Source organism: Hesperophylax consimilis, chromosome 4 (assembly GCF_061612785.1).
Source record: "Hesperophylax consimilis isolate HC1 chromosome 4, BYU_Hcon_1.0, whole genome shotgun sequence".
Taxonomy (NCBI): Eukaryota; Metazoa; Arthropoda; class Insecta; order Trichoptera; family Limnephilidae; genus Hesperophylax; species Hesperophylax consimilis.
Genome location: NC_142839.1, coordinates 42,869,134 through 42,892,340, shown reverse-complemented (window position 1 = coordinate 42,892,340; position 23,207 = coordinate 42,869,134). Strand labels below are relative to the sequence as shown.

At 32.8% G+C, this 23,207-nt stretch overlaps 2 protein-coding genes across 2 annotated transcripts; both read left to right on the top strand.

Moving 5' to 3' along the window:
• Positions 1-2,993: 2,993 nt before the first annotated feature.
• On the top strand, positions 2,994-12,795 carry LOC149424756 (aldo-keto reductase 1B-like). Its single transcript, XM_089630979.1, has 7 exons — positions 2,994-3,124; positions 4,217-4,359; positions 6,077-6,218; positions 7,490-7,681; positions 9,610-9,809; positions 12,377-12,532; positions 12,619-12,795. Exons 1-7 carry the CDS (start codon positions 3,050-3,052, stop codon positions 12,662-12,664), a joined length of 954 nt encoding a protein of 317 aa, XP_089487105.1. The 5' UTR covers positions 2,994-3,049; the 3' UTR covers positions 12,665-12,795.
• A 1,234-nt stretch (positions 12,796-14,029) lies between these two features.
• Positions 14,030-22,630, top strand: LOC149424755 (aldo-keto reductase 1B-like). Its single transcript, XM_089630980.1, has 7 exons — positions 14,030-14,146; positions 15,309-15,439; positions 17,993-18,134; positions 20,447-20,638; positions 21,390-21,589; positions 21,982-22,137; positions 22,230-22,630. The coding sequence occupies exons 1-7, from the start codon at positions 14,072-14,074 to the stop codon at positions 22,273-22,275; spliced, it is 942 nt and encodes a 313-aa protein (XP_089487106.1). The 5' UTR covers positions 14,030-14,071; the 3' UTR covers positions 22,276-22,630.
• Positions 22,631-23,207: the final 577 nt, after the last annotated feature.

Here is a 23,207-nt window from a genome sequence, read left to right as displayed (position 1 = left end):
TAATGTTGCCAAATCCCTTGAAGACTTCAGTAAAAGAGCAGACTCCTTAAACATGCCGTGTGGGGGATCTTTTTATTGAAAGGAAGGAGTAGAAGTTCTGTTAAGTAAAAAGCTATAAGGAGTGGGTAGGAATCTGGGGATCAAAGTGTCCAGCAGTAACGGATGTATGAATCATCCCTCCCATTGCATTGCAAGGAGATGGGTCGAGAGATTACGGCTGCAGAAGTCGAAAGGGTCTCCCTCAACAAGTCTTTCCCTATTTGCCCCGCCACGCATTAGGTGAGAGACCTATACAAACCTCCCCCCATGAACCCGGGCACCCCTGCTAAGTCACAAATGGTAGCGAACCACTTGAGTTGACTATGTCAGGAGTGTTGGTTAACCAATAAATTGTTCCCGAAGCGGCGGCACCCATAACCGCCTCCCTAATTATATATGGGATAAACGGTAAAATATAGGAGGATTCATTGGCTTTAAACCGCAGTAAGCAATTCATATGTTTCGGTGTTTTGATGAGTGCGGTCGAATAGGAAACGAACATCTCTAAATTTCTATCGCTCGAGTGGTTTGTGAGAAGTTAAATACATATATGGATTTTTGCTTGTGAAAAGATAACACCATTCTAAAGTAGGCATTTCGAACCAAACAACGTTCGATGTCCAAGTTTTCAGATACTTTGGATGGAGTGCAAGCCTCGAAAAACGTTAAGTCATTCTTGAATATTTTTAAATTTATATTACTGAACTTGAAAGGTAAGAAGAAAATATATATATTGCTTTTATCAATTAATTACAATCATGATGGGCACTGTTAATAATCAGTAAAGGTTTTCAATTAATTATGATTAAGTTATAATGGAATTATGGTTGAATATCTCCGATTTTGACTCTTCACCAATATTATTTTTTGCGAAATATTTATTAATGAAAATAAAAGCAACTATAATCAATCATCATAAATGGTACACACCAACAATTAACAAACATTTTCACATTTTTTTTACAGGTAACCATTGTCACAATTTTTTTTTCTGCCAAACCCTGCCTGCGGCTTTTTATGGGCTTAGACAAATTAAGTAAAAGTTCACTGTTAAATGAAGTTATTTTTATATACCACAGCTGTGAGAATGTATTCTAACATTTACTTATTGTATTAAAATATTATCGATTTTACTCCATTTAAACGTTTAAATGGTACCAATTACCAAAGACCGTGTTTCAAAAATTTCTTATAAACTTTGATAAAATTGAAAAAATATCATTTAAACACACTAATTTCGGTTGTTGGTGTATGGGAAATGTAATGTGAAATTTTCCAGAGTAGCGAAGAAAAATGTTCCATCTAATCGGAAATTTCCAATATTCAAAATGTCCTGTTTTTATTTTTTTTTCATAATTCCATCTTTTTAAGATATGCTACGTAAAATTTATACTGGTATATATGTTAAAAACAAATCCGTCCTTAAATTATTATATATCTGTTTTCTCCTAGATGCGACCTATCTTTTTTTTTTCAATTTTTTTTTAAAAAATCTCTCACTTTGTCTTTAATAATTAAATAGTACATATTTGAGGTATTACTAATTAATTTTAAAAAAAAATTCACTCTAATCAAAAGTGTTTACGATTATGCACTACCAATGAAAGCACATGTCCGTATTACGGTAGTCGAAATTTGACGAATAATTTGTGCGAAAATCAAACCAACGCCGACCGCGGTGTCGCCTCTCAAATGACACTCATTCTTTAAAAAAACATTATTAATCTTGGTAAAATGAGATAACAAAGAAATTTTCGAGTAGGCGGTAGGTACAGAAGAACATACATAAATATAATCTCTTTTATATAAATAGATTCAGTCCATGACGCATCTAATGCGGTGGAGTAGGAATTCCTAACTATTTTTTTGTTTGGTAATTATAAGAAATCTTTTATTTTTATCAGAAAATAAAACCGTTTCTGTAAATCGTGTACAGCAATCAGTGTTTAAAATCGGAAAGTGATAATAATTTTTTTCAAATAAATAAAAACATTTGAACCCATAGCTAAATTTTTTGATATGCACTAAACACATTTTCACTACGTTTGGCGGACGAAAACTGTATAATTCGTATTTTTTCTACCGACGTGATTTGGGCCATGTAAAACAAAATATTATTTAATCCACTGCATTTCAGATGTAAAAGATTCAGCATTTTACACATGGAGAAAAATGAGTACGGATTTTTTTTCACAAAATACTGTTCAAAATGCATGACCATTTCCTATTAAAATATTAGTCATTCAGATTATATCTGAACACGTGTTTATGTAGGTGCCCTTGTCCGAATAAATATAATGGCCGATGTGTGAAACTATTATTATTGTGAAGAACACGTGTTCCCACTTCCTCATAACATATTCGTGCTTTCCTGATAGTTCGTTGTGAATTTTTTTAAATCATTGTTATATGTTATTGGGGTGTTATGCCGAGTTGCGCTAACTCCTTCGTTAGCCAACGTTTCGGACAGCATTGCAGTGTCCATCATCAGGGCAGATGTGTTATTTACACACAAAAACACATTTACATACAAATAACACATCTGCCCTGATGATGGACACTGCAATGCTGTCCAAATCGTTGGCTAAAGAAGGAGTTAGCGCAACACGGTATAACACCCCAATAACAAATAACAAAAATACTTTTGGCGGTGAAAATCTTAAATCATTCATTATAGGCATCCAGTTCTTTTTCTTTAACAGGAAAAGCAAATAATTTGACCAGATTTAAAATAAATTAACAATATTTCATATCAGTGAGTTATCGGATTTTTAGTGTATCCTGTAAAAATAATTATTATTTTTATTCGAAACGTAATGTTTGCTACTTTTAAAAAATAATACATAAAAAATTCTAAATGATAACTGGAGACTTGACCCTACTTGTTATCTTCCAAGATGGAATAAAACTTATCGTAACCGTGAAAATTCAGTTCGCGTGTCTGTCGACAAATTACAGCACGGTTTTATTTAGAATTTTAAACACACAGTATACAGTGACAGGACTTGATATGGCTGCTACTATTCCAACACTTAGGTTCAACAATGGGAGAGCTGTTCCAATCCTGGGATTGGGAACTTGGAAGGTAATATCACTAAAAACTGTGGCTTATTAAATATGCATATAAAATACACTTGTCATATAGCACATAGGCCTAACCCGTTATCACACTTTTACTATCATATCTTTCTTTGAGTTTTTCATTTAGATAACATTATGAAAATTTTATTAACGTTATTTCAACAATTACGTGATAACAGATACATTTATTTAACTCATTTAGGGTTCTCAGTCTAAATAATATATTCAAAGAGAACTCATTGTTACAAACTCACAAAGATCATTTCAATACTACAATAACATTTCCAAAAATAAGTAACCGATCAAGATCACGTGGAAACTTAGAAATCCCTTAATTTAAAATGAGTGCTTCTCAACACCATTATACTTATCAAGGTATAAAATTTTTTAATGCACTCCCATATAAAATTAATCTGAAAAAAATTATCAATCCTTTAAATCACAAATAAAACATCCTCTTGATCAACCCCATAATAATTATAAGTTTTAATTTCATAGAAAGAATTTTTACGTGTCTATTGATTACATGTACATATTAGTAGTAATTGATCAAATGCAAATTTTAATATAACATACTTAGTATATAATTAATAATTTAATTTCATCATTAATTAACAAAAAAATAATAAATATATAGTTTTCTTTTTTACCAATAGCTTATTGCCGCAATTTATTATGTACCTATTCATGCAATATTAACAGCACCGCTTTATTTCAACTGAATAGAATAACTACATGCACTTACTACCTACCTATTAATCGAAATATAATAATACTATTTTTATTTTACTACATCCATATTTTAAAATTTATTTACATTTACTGTGTACCTTATTTAGTAACAGATATATAAGACTATTTCATTATCTATACTTTTGTTATAATGCTACACAAATTTGTTTATTTCTTACTTTATAAATAAAAACTTTCCTTCTTTTCTTTACCTTATGAATACTATGATAGCACTACTTCCTAATTCAAACACTTTCTTTTTACTGTATGATTTTGTCCAACAAGCCTTACGAACTATTCCCGACCTAACAATGAAATCTCGCCCTCAGAAAAACTCCACGCTTAGTAAAACGATAATTTTCAGTCTACCACTGGTGAAGTGCAAACTGCCGTAGAGGCAGCTATTGATCTGGGCTACAGGCACTTCGATTGTGCACACTTCTACGGAAATGAGAAAGAAGTGGGAGCAGCTCTGAAGACCAAGATTGATGCAGGATTTGTCACCAGGTAATCTGTTTTAGAAAATTAACTGTCACACAACGTAATACCAGAAATTTACAACTTTTGAAAAGGCACGATTTTCGTTTAGAATGCTCTATAGCATAATTTCCAGTTAACTCCTTTGCCATTTATGAAAGTTAACCGAAAATTTCTCAAAAATATTTAGTAAATTAATAACGTAAGTTAAATTAATTCTTTGTTGTGTGTGGAGGTAAGAGATTTTATTTATTTGTTTTGAATACCTCCTAAGCTATCGATGTACAGTTTATATTGTGGATGCCAAATTGATTGATTCAGTGTACGCGTACTTCTGACTAATGCAAAATATAACGTTACGATTTTAAATATAAGTTTGCTCTCAAGGTAAACGCCAAGGTTTACATTCTGTTTTAGAGATGACAAGTACGCCGTTGAGTGATAATAGTTTATTTCTGGTGAATGTCATAGTGTGACATTTAGAAACGTTGATAAATTGTTGATTACTCCTGATGGCGTATAAGCTTCTAGATGGTTTAGTATCAATAAATAAACAAAATAGGATTCTATGTCCCGGATAATTTTGCGCGAGGCCGCCAACACAGGCTTTTGATTCTTCCTAGGTGCAGAACTAACTTACCAATGGTGATGCCCTTGGGAAGAATCACTAGGTTAATTAACTGCCTCGCAGGAAATGTGGATAGTTTCCACATGTCCCACAACGTATTTAAACGTGAAATATTATTATTCAAGACTTAACATTATAAACCTTAATTTGAAACTTTTTTCTTTGTCCCACTTGTAAATGTATATGTTATTCACTTTTTTGTAAATTTTAATTATCGATATTGCAATGTTCTGGTTTATACTGTTTTTGCAAATAAACAAATAAATATAGAGTTAACATTGCAATAATTGCAAATCTTATCTAGGCCACTTTGTAATACTTCACAGTAAGGGGGAGAAAGACTTTGAATACTTTCATGTCGTCGGAATAAAGTTCAAATTTTGAATTTTGAAAACATGATCCAACGTCATTTATATAAATTTTGAACAAAAGCTGACCTAGGTGAGATCCTTGGGGGACACCAGATATCAAATCAACAGACTTTGAGAAGACACCGTTGATAAGGATTACCTTATTACGGTAAATTAAATTGAAAATAAATAATAATTACGTGGATATACTGGCTTTTAAGAAGAACAAAGAAATCGAAAAATAAATTTTAAAATACATCAATTACGTGGATACACTGAATTTTAAGTTATAGAAGTGAATAATTTTGTAAATACAATTCATTTTAAGAAGAGAAAAAGAGTCGCCACATTTTAACACACATGATTATTTGATTCATGTTTACTCGGGCTTCCCCGACATTTCCTACCGTTGACTTGAACGTTATAATCTATAAGGTTACTCTTAAAAATTACATTATATCGACTTTAATTCGACACCATATTTCATTCCACTGCAGAGATAATGTCTAAGATAAAGTCTTCATGGGGCTTCCCGACTTTTTCTAACATTCAAACCAGTATCTAAACACTCTTGGTACTAACAAAAACAAACTTCGAAATTTTCAGCGAAAAAGGTTCAGTCTATAAGGCAAACACATACTGACATTGTCTTATATTCACATAGAATATACTAATACTTAGGTATCAGTAGCAACTATCCAGCAAAAATATTTGATAATATAGATGAAGTTCGTTTGATTGTTTGTATATCTATGAATATTTTTTATAGAGAAGAATTATTCATCACATCCAAGTTGTGGAACACTTTCCATCACCCTGACTCAGTAGTTCCCGCTTGTAAGAAGACTCTGTTGGATCTCGGTCTTGATTATTTGGATCTTTACCTCATTCACTCACCGGATGGTTACAAGGTATTATTTTTTTATTTTATTTTATTTATTTATTTAAGGAGAAAACAGACAAGAATACAGACAGTAATTAAAAGAAAATTTTCTAAAACAATAACTCGAGAATTCGCCTGATCCTAACTATTTCTCACAGATTGACTGGTAGATAACAATTTTATTATAATTAAATATTTTCCATTGAAACATTTTTCAAATCAACATTATCTGATTTAAACCTTCGTAAAATAAAAAAGGGGATGTCAAAGGTGCTTTTACGAGTGAAAGGGGGTGCATGGACCAGATCTTCTTATTGCGTGTGAGTTTCTGCCAAGAAACTTTTCTGTGCCTTTATAGATCTACAAAAAGCATACGACCAAGTCGAAAGGAAAAAGCTGTGAAAGGTGATCACTACGTATGGAGTGAATACGAATCTCACACAGACAATTGTATCTCTGTATGAGGGAAGCGTTGCATTATTAGGGTGAAGAGTGGTTTCATGGAGTGGTTTGATATCTCAAAACGTGTCACTAGGCTGCGTAATGTCACCGTGGTTTTTAATCTATAAATGGATAATTTTATACAAATATTGAAAAAGGTGGGGTTGGGCGCGAATTTAAATAATCTGAAAGTATGTTGCCCATTGTATGCTGATGATGCGGTGCTGATTGCTAAAAGTCTGGAAGATCTTCTTTCCTGTAAGTAAGTCTACAGTCATGGTATTTGAAAGAGAGAGTACGAAAACAGAGAACTTGTTGTAAATGAAGAATACTTGGAGCAGTTGGATGGGTTTGTTTATTTAGGAAAAATGTTTACGAGAGAGGAAAATCAGATAGAGACATTGAAAGAAGGGTAAATGCAAGTAATTCCATGAATGAAAGACTGTACGCAGTTGGCGCTAGCAAAAAAATTCTGAAAGCTTATCACTTTGTGATGACATTATTAATTATATTAAAACAAAAATAACTTTGTTAACATCACTTAAATTTACCTTAAGTCACTATTGCGCCGTGTAACCATTATAAAAAAAGGTTTTTTCTTTGCGTTAATGAGTTATCAGTACCTTTTAAAAAATTTACAGGTACACGAAATATTGTACCTTCTCGGGTACAAATATTACAATCATTATATATTGTTCTAGAATCGAACACCGAAAGTAAATTGGTTCTCTGACTGTATCTCTGACTGTTTTCTCATTACATGTATCAACTCAGAGAAGTTAAAAAAACTCCAGATTACCAAAAAGGTCATGAAGTAATGATTATTTTTTTCTATACCCAAGTTTTTTTCTTTCACAGGAAGGTGGAGATTTATTCCCGACCGTGAATGGACAGGTACAGTTCTCCGATGTGGATTACCTGGATACCTGGAAGGCCATGGAGACCTTGGTGACGTCTGGATTGGTCCGCAGTATCGGCATCTCCAACTTCAACGCTTCTCAGATGAAGAGGATTATCGAAAGAGGCACCATCAAGCCCGTCACCAACCAGGTAAACCACCTTCTGTATTTATCCATCTTTTTTTAAAATATTTCAATTTGTTTTATTGTACTCCATCTTATGTCATTCTTCCTCCCCTTGTTCTATCCGAGTCGGGAACCCATACCTTCCGCAAAGCGCCTCCAGGCGTTGGGGTCCAGGAGGACCAGTGGCAGTGGATTTTTTAGGCTAAAAGAAGTGGGGAGAAGAAAAGGATGTGGAAGAGAAACGTATGAAAGAAAATGGTTATTCATAGTAATTCACGAAACTTAACTTAAGCCATTTCACTTGTTTATGCAACCCATTAAACATGCAATGTTTAGACTGCAGTGCTCCGCAACCGGTGTGCCGTGGCACACTGGTGTGCCGTGAGCCGGACACAGGTGTGCCGCGGTCAAATTCAATGTATTTGACATTTTACAATATTTCATTATGTATTTAATACACAATGACAAATTATTTTTCAAAATGTATTATAGAATCTTTGGAATATTTTGTGCTGAAATGGGAGCCGAATATGAATCCCTATAGTTTTATATTGAAATTCGTTGGCGATCCCGAGGCAAATTTTTGTCTAGATTGTTTGAGCTTCATCACGAGGTTCGTGAGTTTCTTTTAAATCAAAATATGCACGAACTATATCAGCGCCTCGATGATGATTACTGATTACAAAATACAAATTACAAGGGTTGAAAAAAAATCTAACTTTGGCAGAAAGAGTTGCAAAAAGGATGTTTGGAAATGTACCAAAAGACCAACCAAAGTACAATTGAAAACAAACAATTAATTGTGGATCTGGCCCAACAACATCTAAGTAAGCTTCAGCACAAATTATATCTGTATTTTTGTTCCATTAATACGGAACAATACGATTGGATTTGAAATCTTTTTGCAACCAATTTTATACATTTTACGGTAGCACTGCCTCTATATAATTCGAGAGGAATTTACAGATTTATATAATGACATGACTTAAACACTTCACTTCTCCGAAGTTCCATTAGATTTTTTCTGGATTTACGTTATCCTATACAAATATCCTCGCATTTTCGACAAAGCAAGCTTAACACTATTTCCATTTTCAACGACATATTTATGTGAGCAAAGTTTTTCAACGTTTGTATTAATTAAAAATGACAAACGATCATGCTTAAAAGTCGTGCTGTCAAAAATCGAGCCGAATATAAAACTTTTGTGTTCATTCAACAAGCAGGTATCACATTAATTTATTATTTTTTATAATAATTAATAAATATGTTATATTTAAATATTGAAGACAATATTAGTGATTCTTAAACGAAAATCTGAAACAGAAAAATCAGAAAAAGAAACGGTCACATCTGGGACATGTGACCGTTTCTTTTTCTGATTTTTTCTGATTTCACTAATATTGTCTTCAATATTTAAATATTACAATTTGAGGTTTTACTCAATAAAAAATATTCCGAAAAATAATAAATATGTTATAGTTATATGTATGTATACTTTTCAAATAAAAAAACAAAAAATGTGTGTATCAATTTGATACCTATATAATTTAGCTTTTGGTGTGCCGCGGAATTCCACGAAGAATTTTAGTGTGACTTGGGTGAGAAAAGGTTGCGGAGCACTGGTTTAGAGAACTGTTTGTTTTCCCGATTAAAGTAAAGTTTTAAAAAGGTTATAATTCCATTCAGAATGGTGGGTGACATTGTCAGTATCTTCCAGTGGATCCGGTAAAAATCAGAACGCTTTTGAAAGAGTAATGTATGTATGAGTAATATGAAAAAAAATTGCCTGAAAACCTTTTTTATTGTTTACCTAGTTGATCTCCTTTGATCACTTTATATCACTTTTCAAAAGAGATTTGACTTGTCCGGTTGCCATAATCTCCATGTACGAAGATAAATAATTATTTTATTTTATTTTATTTAGAAATAACTTATCTTTTTGCATTCCAGGTTGAATGCCACCCTTATCTAACTCAAACCAAACTCTCGAAGGTGTGCAAGGACCTCGGGATCCTCTTGACAGCCTACAGCCCCCTGGGCTCCCCGTACAGGCCATGGGCCAAACCCGATGACCCCCAAATTTTGGAAGATCCCAAAATTAAATCCATAGCTGCAAAATACAAGAAGACCCCGGCCCAAATTGTCATCAGGTAATAATTATTAAAGATTTCAAGATTGCATTCATAGAAAAAAAACTTTTTCAATGGAATTTTCTTTATTTTCCCGATGTGAAAATAAAAATATCTTTTGCATAAAATAAATAAGTAAGGTCAAGTGTTGTACCTATTGGCATTTTTACGACTGGACACTTTTAATTTGTATGAAATGACATCATCCTAAATTAACTTTAAAAATAGTAGGAAAAGTATATTGATGAACTAGGAACACCGATCAAAGCATTAAAAATTACATTTAGCGTAATTTTTATGAAGATTTGAATATTTTTCTCATAAACAAGTATTTTTCCGTTTTTGTGATTCTGCTATTGTGTTTTCTACCGATTGCGATAATTTAATATTAAGCTCAAAAACTACGTTATTGCAATTTTCTTTTTTATGGATTTTATTTTTATGTACCCATGGGTTATTGTACCTATAGTCAGTATTTTAAATTCGAATACTCCGAAATTCTCGAGCCAAGAGGTAAAATCACATTTCAAAAGGCTGGCAAGACATCAGGAGAAACTGTTAACATTCCAGATGACAGTACTTTTGAAAAATTACTTTCAAATTCAACATATATGAATCTCGATATTACCAACAGTAAAAAATATTAGTCCCCGATTTATCCTTCCCTTCCCTAAAGCACACAAAATTTGTCCTCCCCTTCCCTAAAGCGCCCGATTTTGTCCTCCCCTTCCCTAAACCACCCGAATTTTTTTATTTTTTATTTATTTATTAATTTTTAAAAAACATTACATATTACACTGATCTTTGGCTGTCCAACTAGGAGATAAACCTGTTTTAGGACAGTCAGAAATAGGCAGATTTATTAAATTAGTCCTTTCCTTCTCTAAATCATCCGAATTTGTCATCCCACTGATGAATGAAAATAATAATCCATGAAAGGAGGAAGAAAAAATAAATTTACGATAAGTTTTAAATCAAAGAAGCGAAATTTCAATTACATCTACTTTCAAAAATGAAATGCATTTTAAAAGCTTTTTGTTTCAAAAGAAGCGATAGTAGTCTGTGAATGCATTCCAAATAAGGATCAGGCACTTCGGGTGAATCCTGCAAGAAATACTTGACATAGAATATGCAAAAAAATTATTATTTATTTATTTATTTATTTAACGCCCAGAGGGCTTTTACATGGTTGGTAGTATAATTTTAATTTGACAGATACTTTGAAACATAAAAAATAAGAATAAAATTACATTTGATAAAAGCTATGCAACAAGTCATACAAACACAAGAAACAAAAACAGAAAATTACAGCTATTTGTAGGTTTACATGATGTGTTTAGGAGTATTGTTGAAATAAATGTTTTAAATGATCCACAAAACTTGCCAAGTTGGTATTGAATATGTCAACATCACCCAAGTAATGATTTCCCATGGTGTGAAGTCGTTGTATCGGAGAGTGGGCAATGTAGTTACGCTTATGTGTGCTGCTGTAGAATATTGTATTTTGTCGTGTTGTTACTGTGGGTGTATGTATGTTTATAAGTTACAGGAGACATCATTTCAGCATTTATTATGCTGAAATGATGTCGAGACGATGACAATTTTCGATCATTCTGTTAATTATGAGGATATTTAGAATCTATACTTGGAATTTACTAAACAGAGCATATGACGATTGATTTATCAAAAAAAAATAGCTATGCTGTTGTCTTTGTTGTTCGGACAAAACTATTTATTCATATTCTTATTACATGTTCGGGCGCAAACAAATAATTCGTCTTACATGATAGTAATATGGTACACCACTTGGCTAAATACTCGTACTTAATAATCTAGGAAAGACATGACAGTAATTTTGGTACACCACTTGACTATATGGTAAATAATCAAGGGAAGACATGACAGTAATTTTGGTACACCACTTGACTATATGGTAAATAATCAAGGGAAGACATGACAGTAATTTTGGTACACCACTTGACTATATGGTAAATAATCAAGGGAAGACATGACAGTAATTTTGGTACACCACTTGACTATATGGTAAATAATCAAGGGAAGACATGACAGTAATTTTGGTACACCACTTGACTATATGGTAAATAATCAAGGGAAGACATGACAGTAATTTGACGATTCCAAAACCTCCGATTTCAGTCCCGCAGTCCCAGGCTGCAATCTGTGGAATGAAGATTGCCCTACGATAGCCTACCCCAGTGAGAAGAACTCCAAATTAGACGATAACAAGAAAATTAAACAATCCCTTGACTTATTTATTTATTGACGCCCTATTGGGCTTTTAAGTACATAAAAATTTTAAATTTAATTTTTAGCAACAGTATAAAACAAACAATAGAAAATCGAAATAAAATATAATGATTTCTCATACATTATTTACATTTAAAAATTGCGGTGATGAATTTGCATAGTCGAAAAACCTGGAAATGCTACTGTTCCAAATTTGACGTGCGTTCAGCGTTGCCCAATTTGTTTGCATTTTAGCATAAAGAACAAAAATCAGCGACGTCAACAAGTTTGTAAATATTATGAATGTATTTTTAATAAAAAACATGTTTACTAATCGACAGATACCAAATTGAGCGTGACCACATAGTGATCCCCAAGTCAGTTACCAAATCTCGCATCGCAGAGAACATGGATGTGTTTGGATTCGAATTGAGCGCTGATGACTTAAAGCTCATCGATACATTCGATTGCAATGGCCGCATAGTTGATATGTCCGGGTAAATATTTATTATGAAGCAATACGCGTAGGGTAACTTTAATATAAAAATTTGCATAAACTTATTAAAATTCTTTTTAATTACAGAGATCTGGAACACAAGTACTATCCCTGGAATAATGGAGAGTTCTAGAAGATGACTCCTAATTCATAAGAAATACACCATGCGCTGAAGTTATATTATGGACAATGGATTTGACTTATTTTACTACTACGTTTATATATATCTACATTTTTTACGTTTATGCTAGAAATAAATTCTAAAACGCGCTTTTTTATAAGGCCGTGCTTATGATACAAGAATTTGTTTTATTTTCATCGTTATCTATGTACATAATATCTGTTTTTCCTTTTGTTTTCGTTTGTAATGTAGTACGTCTGTTTCAAAATTAATGGTTGATATCTTGTTTACTTTTTTTCTGGTTTACTGGTTTACTATTTCTTAATTACAAGTATTTTATGACCAAATAAAACAAAATTCTAAATTTAAAAGAATATTATTATGATAGAAATTTTTAAATAATAATTTTAAATACATACAAAATGCTAAAATAAGCTATAGTTTTTGACAAAAGACACCTCAAATTGTTTTTAACTCAAAACACCCTAACAACTTTTAATTCACAATATTACAAGCATAACAGAACATTTTTATAACCGAAATTCTTTGTTATTTTGATAACGGTTGCCATTGACGGATGGAAAACTACGCATACAAACTATGAACTGTGAACCAACCTGACCCTCACAACAATCCTCTGTTGATGTTTTAAAAATAAAAAACCTTTTGCTGTAACTATTTTATGCAGTAAATGATGTAAAATATGTATAAAGTAAAAGCCCATCAGGGCGTTTAAATTAATAAATAAAATCAAATCAATCACACTACAGTACAGCGCAGTGACAGACCCTGACATGGCTGGTACAATTCCAACAATGGGAGAGTTGTCAAATCGTTACAGGCCTACAGTTCTTTTTCTTTAAAGGGAAAAATGAATAATATTTAATAAATTAACAACATATCATATCAATGAGTTTTCTTCGTGCATCCTGTAAAAATATTATTAGTTGTATTCGAAACACAATGTTTACTATTTTCGTAGAAAGCAATCACTTTGTGGTTTAACATTTTAATGAAATAAAAACATTATTTTATGTTTAAAACCACGAATTTTTATTAATTTTAAGACCGACCGGTTTCGCTACACTCGAGCATCGTCAGGGTACAAAATTAAACCAGTTTAATTTTGTACGCTCGAGTGTAGCGAAACCGGTCGGTCTTAAAATTAATAAAAATTCGTGGTTTTAAACAAAAAATATTGTTTTTATTTCATTATAATGTTTACTACTTTTTAAAAGATAACATTAAAAATTCTAAATGATAACTGGAGACTTGACCGTACTTGTTATCTTCCAAGATAATATAAAACTTATCGTAACCGCGAAAATTCAGTTCGCGAGTCTGTTGACAAATAACAGCACAGTTTTATTTAAAAATTTTAACATTCCACTACCGTATAGTACAGTGAGAGGACCTGATATGGCTGCTACTATTCCAACACTTACGTTCAACAATGGGAGAGTTGTTCCAATCCTGGGATTGGGAACGGGGAAGGTAATATCACTAATAACTGATTATTAAATATGCATTTAAAAAACACACGTCATTTAGCATATAGGTCTAACCCGTTAAAATTCTTGTATTTTCATATTTATATCTTAAAAACATTATTAACGTTATTTCAGTATTTTATGATGGCAAATACATTTTATCATAATTAGTTATTGGAAAATGAAGTTAAGTTTCAAGGTTACATTCATTTTCTAGCATTTTTTGGATTTTATTACAAAATTCAACAATTTATTTGGCAGAAAATGTTTAGAGTAAAGCGAAATGAGTTAAAAGTGGCTAAAATAATACAACAAATGATATTAATTTGTAGCAAACTTCTTTGCTATTTTTATCCCGTGCTTTATAATTCACGACATTAAGTATTGTAATAAACTTAATGTTATTCCCCCTTACTAATAAACGTGTTTGTAATTTTACACATCTGATAAACATCCATTGTTTTGGTTGAATTTAAAACGCCATTGTTAGTAAGACCTATATACCAGATGAATTAAAACAAATTTTGTTCAAGGTTTTTGTAGGGCGTGTTGATTATACGTCCAACGGATGGCGTTGTTTTTTAAAAAGCATGTTTTTCCAACAGATGGCGCTGTTTAAAAAAAACATGTATTTACCCGTCACAGGTGACATCTATATAATATCTTAATAAATAAAAATCACGTGTCACTGTGTTCATACGCGCTAACCTCCGAAACCGCCCAACCGAATGAATTTTTGTGAATGTGTACGGTTGTTTCCTGCTTAAAATATAGGATAGTTTTGAACCCGATAGTAGCGCTGTTGTCGAGATCTTAAAAAAATTCTCATACCCTTCTCTTATTACTCATATGACATTATTAGTGACATGTTCCGACTTAAGTTTTTCATTCACTTGTTCGTGCCATGTCTTCCTCGGGTGTGTCTGACTTCTTCTACTATGCACATTCGAGTTCTTATATTTTCCTTACACTTCTTCATCTACAAGGCCAAACCATCGAATCGTCACTTTCTAAATCTTACTAATAACGTTTATATTAGTCTTTCATTTTTCGCGAATCTTTTCACTGTATTATTTTGTCCAACAAGCCTTACGAACTATTCCCCACCTAACAATGAAAACTCGCCCCCAGAAAAACTCCACGCTTAATAAAACGATAAATTTCAGTCTGTGCGAAGTGCCGTAGAGGCAGCTATTGATCTGGGCTACAGGCACTTCGATGGTGCACACGTCTACAGAAATGAGAATGAAGTGGGAGCAGCTCTGAAGACCAAGATTGATGCAGGGATTGTCACCAGGTAATATGTTTTAGAAAATTAATTGTTACACAACGTAATACCAGAAATTTACAAAATTTGAGAAAACATAATTTTTGTTTGTAATGCCTTATAGCATAATGTTCAGTTTATTCATTTGTCATCTATGAGAGTTAACCGAAAATTTTTCAAAAATACTTAGTAAGTTTATGTAATGCTTTATCTATTAATTTATTTGACATTATAGAAACAGACAGTACATTGGTAACAGTGATGAAACAATCTTGTAATGTATTGAATGACGTATGTATTTTCAGTAATTACCAGTAGACGTGTGTAGTGTATGGGTGTCTGTGGTTGTGGGAGTGTGTGTATACGTATGCGCATTGCACAGCTCAGAATATTATTGACATGATGCTACTTTAAATTTGGGCAGTGAATCCAAAAAAATGTCGATGTGGGAGTTTAGACAAATATTGTTTAATTAATGAAGAGTACGGTTAATTGGAGAATTAGATGCTGCATTTGATTTGAAATTAGGCGTGTCGAAGAGCGCTGTATGTCGTATACGTATCAAAGGTATGTTAAAATGAATTATGACTAGAATTTTGATACAGTCAATGTTACTGCTTAAATTTCTATGCATGGATGCTCAGCAACTGCACGCCTTTGGTGCAAAGATTGAAAAGTACAGTGTAAAGTAATATTGAATTTTGGAGATATTTTATATAATTATTAATTATTAATACGTTCTATGCTATCGATGTACAATTTATATTATGGATTCCAAATTGGCGAAGCATTTTTCACTGTACTTCTGACTAATGCAAAATATAAAATTACGATCGTACGCGGAACCGAACACTTTACTTGCGTGTAGGACAAAACCAAGTATTTTGTAGGACTTATCAACGATTGAGTCAATATTAATAATTGAATAATTTATATAACAACGTTTTTTTTAGAATTACTTCAAGTGTGCTGAACACCAATGTCTTAAGATTCCGTTTAACAAATAACAGGTTCGTTGTTGAGTGATAAAAGTACTTGATTACATTTTTTTCTAGTGAATGTCATAGTGTGATATTTAGAAACGTTGATATCTAAAGAGTAACATTTGAAATAATTGCAAAGCCTATCCAGGTCATTTTGTAAAGCACTGCAAGGGAGAGAATGAACAATTGAGTATACTTTCATGTCGTCGGCCTAAAGTTCATATTCGGATTTTCTAAAACATTATCCAACGGCATTTATGTATATAAATTTTGAACATTAGCAGACCTAGATGGGATCCTTGGGGCACACCAGATATTACCTCAACAGACTTAGAGAAGACACCGTTGATTAAGATTACCTTATTACGGTTGGTGATGTAGTATTTAATACCTACATTTAAAGAGATCAACATGTCCACCAAGTAAGACGAGCTTTTTCATAAGAATTGAGTATAGATACTACACGGTTGAAAGCCGTAGTCTGTATACATAGTATCAACCTGCTCCTTGTCGTCCATTTTGCTATGCAAGAAGTTGATGAAAAAGGCCGGGCTTTTGTAAATAATTAGATCATTGGAATCACTTTGGAGATTTTACCAATCAATGTAGTATTGAATAGTTGAATAATATGATAATATAAAAAAATCTAAACGAATCAGAGCAAGAGACACAAATTAAAAAATAAATGGTCGTAACTTACTGGGAATTGAACCCAGAATTTCTGTGTTGCCTCGTATCTCAATCTTGAATTCCCAATATTATGCTCAAATAATTTCCAAGTTTGTTTACTCATTTTTCTGATTGATAATATATATTTTTTGCAGGATGTGGGTAGGTAAGCCCAATTCTCGAAGTCCCATGTGGTTAAACATAATGATTAGACAGATAGATATTAGATACTTGAATAGAATGAATTTTAAGATACAAGTACATTGAAAATAAATAATAGTTGCGTGAATATACTGGATTTTAAGATTATAAATTATTTTCGAATTCTGAACAAAATTTAGAGAAAATGATCGAGGTACCTAGTTAAAAACTTTTCAGATGATATCAAAATGACTTTTGGTTTAGATAAATGTAGAACGATCCATAAAGAGAAAGACAAAATTGTAGATGGGGACGAGAGTATATTTAGAAATTTCCTAATTACTAGTATAAAAAGGGATGAGGTTTATAAGTATATAGGATACCCACAATCAAATAGATCAGACAATACTAGTATTAAAAATGATATTAGGATTAAATTTCAAACTAGGATCAGGAAAATTTTAAAATTCAATCTATCTGCTAAAAATTTGGTAAAAGCAATAAATATTTGGGCAATACCTTTATTAACGTTCTCATTTGGCACAATTGTCTTCTACATTACATAGAATATACTAATAATTAGGTATCAGTACGTAGTTATAATAATGGTAATGATACGTAATTATAATAAAAGACAACAACTAGTTGAAAAATTAAATTTTAATGTTGCATTATTACATATTAGTACTTAATGATAATAGGTAGCAGCAACAACTATACAGCAAAAATATTTGATAATATAAATGAAGTTCGTTTGATTGTTTGTGTATTTATCAATATTTTTTTATAGGGAAGAATTATTCATCACATCCAAGTTGTGGTGCACTTTCCACCACCCTGACTCAGTAGTTCCCGCTTGTAAGAAGTCTCTGTTGGATCTTGGCCTTGATTATTTGGATCTTTACCTCATGCACTCACCGATTGGTTACAAGGTATTATTACAATGAAATATTTTCCATTGAAGGCAAAATCAACATTACCTGCTTCAAACAATCATGTAATAAAATAGAGGATGTCAAAGGCGCTTTTATGAGTGGAAGGGGGTGCATGCCCAGATTTTCTCATTGCGTATGCTCATCGATAAGTTTCTGGCCAAAAACCGGAAACTTGCCTTTCCCTTTGTAGGTCTACACGGAAGATAAAGCTATGAAAGTTGTTGTCCAAGTATGTAGTGGATACGAATCTCCCTCAGGCGATTGCGTCTCTATATGAGGGAAGCGTTTTATGTGTTAGGGTGAAAAGTGGTTTTGTGGGGTGGTTTGATATCACAGAAGGTGTTAAACTAGGCTGCGTAATGTCACCATTGTTTTTTAATCTATACATGGATAATTTTATACAAAAATTGAGAGAGGTGGGATTGAAATCTGAAATTATGTTGCCTGTTGTATGCTGATGATGCAGTGCTGAATACTAACAGTATGGAAAATTTTCAGTCTCACGGGTCTAGGATGAATGAAGTATGTATATAAAATGATGCATGAAATTAAGTCTAAAGTCGTGGTGTTTGAAAGAGAGTTGTAAATGAGGAATATTTTGTGCAGTTGGATGAGTTTGTGTATTTAGGAAATATGTTTACGAGAGATGGGAAGCCTGACAGAGATATTGAAAGAAGGGTAAATGAAGGTAACTCCATTAATGGAGAACTGAGCGCAGTTGGCGCTAACAAAAAAAATTCCAAAGAAGTGAAGCTAGCCATCCACAATGGAGTGCTGGTACCTACCCTCATACCTACCGACTGAATGCTGTAAAAATGAGATCCCTGCGGCGTTGGTAAAACCATGTATGATTGTATGAGAAATCTGGAGATCCGGAAAGAATGCAAGGCTTATGTAAGCGTAATGAATAAGATTAAGAAAGGGACGCTTTGATGGAATGAGCTGTAGAGTAAATGAGCCAAAAAAGGAGTGTAAGGAGAATATATGACGCAAATGTGAATGGTAGCAGAAGTCAGAGAGGCCCAAGGAAGACATCGGTGGCACGATTAAGTGAATCGGATACTTGAAATCGGCCATGTCAAGAGTCAGAATAATAAAAGAGCATGCATGAGACGATCTATGAGTATGTGTCAAGGCCGAATTGTTTGGTAGACTTTCCTCTCTGCTACCTGCGGAGAAACGGCGTGATGGCAAGTTAGTTAATATTTTTTTAAATATCGAGAAAAATAATTTCCCTCAGGGTCTTTTTCATCTTTCGGGATGCTGTGTGGAGGGTCATTTTCAGGAGACGAAGGAGTGAACATCATAACCGCGAGCCGAGTTATTAATTTCAAGATCTGACTAATATCTACCGTGAAAAAATATTAAGCGCACGTTTGGCGTGTCTCCTGACTGTGCCGAAGGGATCAATGAAACAAGATAACAAGGACAGTATTCCCATCTTACGCCTGAGCTCTAAAGATTGCATTTGTTTGTCACGGTAGGGGAATATCTCAAACGGACATCAAATCTTCAACGACCGTTTCGGTAAAGAATCAAGGGTTTTTTAAGTTAAGGCTGACAAATTCAACAATTGAGTGCTCTTGCAATTTGTAGAGAGTCAACAGTTGTGTACTGTTAAAGTAACTACGGGCCCCATACAGTACGCCCAGAATCCAAGATGCTAACTTTTGCTCGTCACTGGATTCGATGGAGCCCCCGTGCCTGAGTTGGTTGCAAAATATTTCTCGTATACTTAAATTATTATCATTCAATATATTTAAAAAACACTTCAAACGTCCTCAATCGTCCATGCATTTGACTTTGAGACTAAGGATTCAATTATCTACGCACAAATACATAAATTTTTAAATGAATTATCGAATTTGGGTAGTGGTTTTCTTGCGAAAATTGCGGAAATTGTAAATAAAACGTGAATCGATAATTTACCTTTGATCACTTTTACTATTGTGTCGTGCGACCATTATCAAAAAATATATTTTCGTTGTGTTAATGAGTTATCATTACTTTTATAAAAATTTACAAGCAAACTAAATATTGGAACTTCTCGGGTACAGATATTACAATCAATATAAATATATTGCTGGAGAATAGAACACCGAGAGTAAATTGGTTATCTGACTGTATCTCTGACTTTATCCTTGCATTTTTCAACTCAGAGAAGTCTACTTGATTTTCATAAAAGAAATAAAACTCCAGATTGCCAATAAGGCCATTCTTATTAAAATAGATTGCAATCGGTGACAGAGTAATAGTCAAAAAATATACCCAATAATAATATTTTATACCCAAGTTTGTTTCTTTAACAGGAAGGTGGAGATTTATTACCGACCGTGAATGGACAAGTACAGTTCTCCGATGTAGACTACCTAGATACGTGGAAGGCCATGGAAACCTTGGTGACGTCTGGACTGGTCCGCAGTATTGGCATCTCTAACTTCAACGCTTCTCAGATGAAGAGGATTATCGAAAACGGCACCATCAAGCCCGTCACCAACCAGGTAAACCACCTTCATTACTTATCCATCTTTTTAAAAACAATTTCAATTTGTTTGATTCTACAACATCTTATTTTAGTCTTTCTCCCCTTATTCAAATCGCCTCTAGGCGTCGGGGTTTCCGAGGACCAGTGGGAGTGCGACATCCCTGATTTGGGATTTTTTAGGCTTAAAGAAGTGGGGAGAGGAAAAAGATGGAGAAGAGTAATACATTTTTTTTTTTTTTTTAAAAGAAAGACAAACATTCCCAGGTTACGAATAACCCAACAATGTTTGAAAATCTCCTACTACCACCACAGAAAGCCGAAAATGTTGCTTGTGTTGTGATGGAGGACTTAGCCAGCATGAAAGAAGAAGTTATTCGTAGCAATTCAATAAACTTAACTTAAGCCATTTCACTTGTTTATGCAACCCAGTAAACATGCAATGTTTAGAGAACTGTTTATTTTCCCGATTAAAGTAAAGTTTTAAAAAGGTTATATTTCCATTCAGAATGGTGGGTGACATTGACAGTATCTTCCAGCGGATCCGTTAAAAATCAGAACGCTTTTGAAACAGTGATAGGTACAAATTCAGGTATAAAAAAATTGCCTGAAAAGTTTATCTAACCTAGTTTTTTTCATCGCCTTTGATCACTTTATATCACTTTTCAAAAGTGATTTGACTTGTCCAGTTTCCATAATGCCCATGTATTTAGATAAATAATTATTTTATTTTATTTTAATTAGAAATAACTTAACCTTTTGAATTCCAGGTTGAATGCCACCCCTATCTACCTCAAACCAAACTCTCAAAGGTGTGCAAGGACCTCGGGGTCCTCTTGACAGCCTACAGCCCCCTGGGCTCCCCAGGCAGGCCGTCGGCCAAACCCGATGACCCCAAAATTTTGGAAGATCCCAAAATTAAATCCATAGCTACAAAATACAAGAAGACACCGGCCCAAATTGTCATCAGGTAATAATTATTGATTATTTCATGATTGTATTCGTGATATTTTCTTTATTTTCGCGAAATAAAATACGATGTGAAAATAAAAATACCTTTTCATAAAATAAATTAGTTAGGTCAAGTGTTGTAACTATAGACATGTTTACCACTGGACACTTGATTTCTATGAAAAAACATATTTTAAAATTATCTTTGAAAATAATAGAGAGAAATAAATAAACCCAGGAAAATCGATCAAATTATTAAAAATTACATTTTGCGTAATTTGTGTTACGATCTGAATATTTTTCGCATAAACAAGTAAGTATTATTATCAAATTACCAAAAATCAGCAACGTCACCAAGTTTGTAAATATCATTAATGTATTTTTAATAAAAACATGTTTACTAATCGACAGATACCAAATTGAGCGTAACCACATAGTGATCCCCAAGTCAGTGACCAAATCTCGCATCGCAGAGAACATGGATGTGTTTGGATTCGAATTGACCGCTGATGACTTGAAGCTCATCGATACACTCGATTGCAATGGCCGCATAGATGATATGCCCGAGTAAATATTTATTATGAAGCACTTCTCAATATGCGTAGGGTAACTGTAATACAAAATTTGCAAAAAATTATTAAAATTCCTTTTAATTACAGAGATCTGGAACACAAGTACTATCCCTGGAAGAATGGAGAGTTCTAGAAGATGACAATTCATAAGAAATACGCCATGCGCCGAAGTTATATAATGGACAATGGATTTGACTTATTTTAATACTACGTTTATATATGTATACAATTTTATACCTTTATGCTAGGATTGGATTGTAAAACGCGTTTTTTTTAAGGCCGTGCAATGATACAAAAATTTTCATTGTCATCTATATATGTGATATCTGTTTTTCCTTTTGTTTTATGTAGTACGTTTATTTCAAAATTAATGGTTGATATTTGGTTTATCTTACTTACTAATCAATTTAACAAAATACTAAATTTAAAAGAATATTATTATTTGGAAATTTTAAATACATAATCCTAAAAAATTAAATGAATTTAAATAAATAAACAAAATCGTTTTTTTCAAAAGACATCTCAAATTGTTTTATTTTGTTTTTAACTTAGTACTAAAACTACGCAAACACACTATGAACTATAGACCAGTCTGACCCCCGAGGATCTTTTCAGCTGACTGCCACCCAGGAAGTACTTCGTAATATACTCCTTTAAAATATCCAATAATTTTGTAATAAACAATATACGCCGACTAGTCTTTAACAATAAATTCAAGAAAATAACTAGATGTTCAACCTGCACATTACATGTACCTACATGTTTATGTGTATACCTAAAGAAGATGCGTAGCGTAGCGTTTGGTATAGAAATGAATATCACAAATGATGCACATCAATAAAAATTTACCTACTCGTAGGTAGGCTCTTATTTTTTCCTTAGATGTTACTATAGAGTAATTTTTATCTGATTTTTTTTTCTCAATTTCATCAATAACTATGAAAATTCTAGACATTTTTTGTTTTTAATGAGTTTTTACTATTTACAATGTAAATTAGCTAATTTTATAAAAAAAATTATACGTAACAAATGTACATTGTGAATAATAAAAACTCATTAAAAACA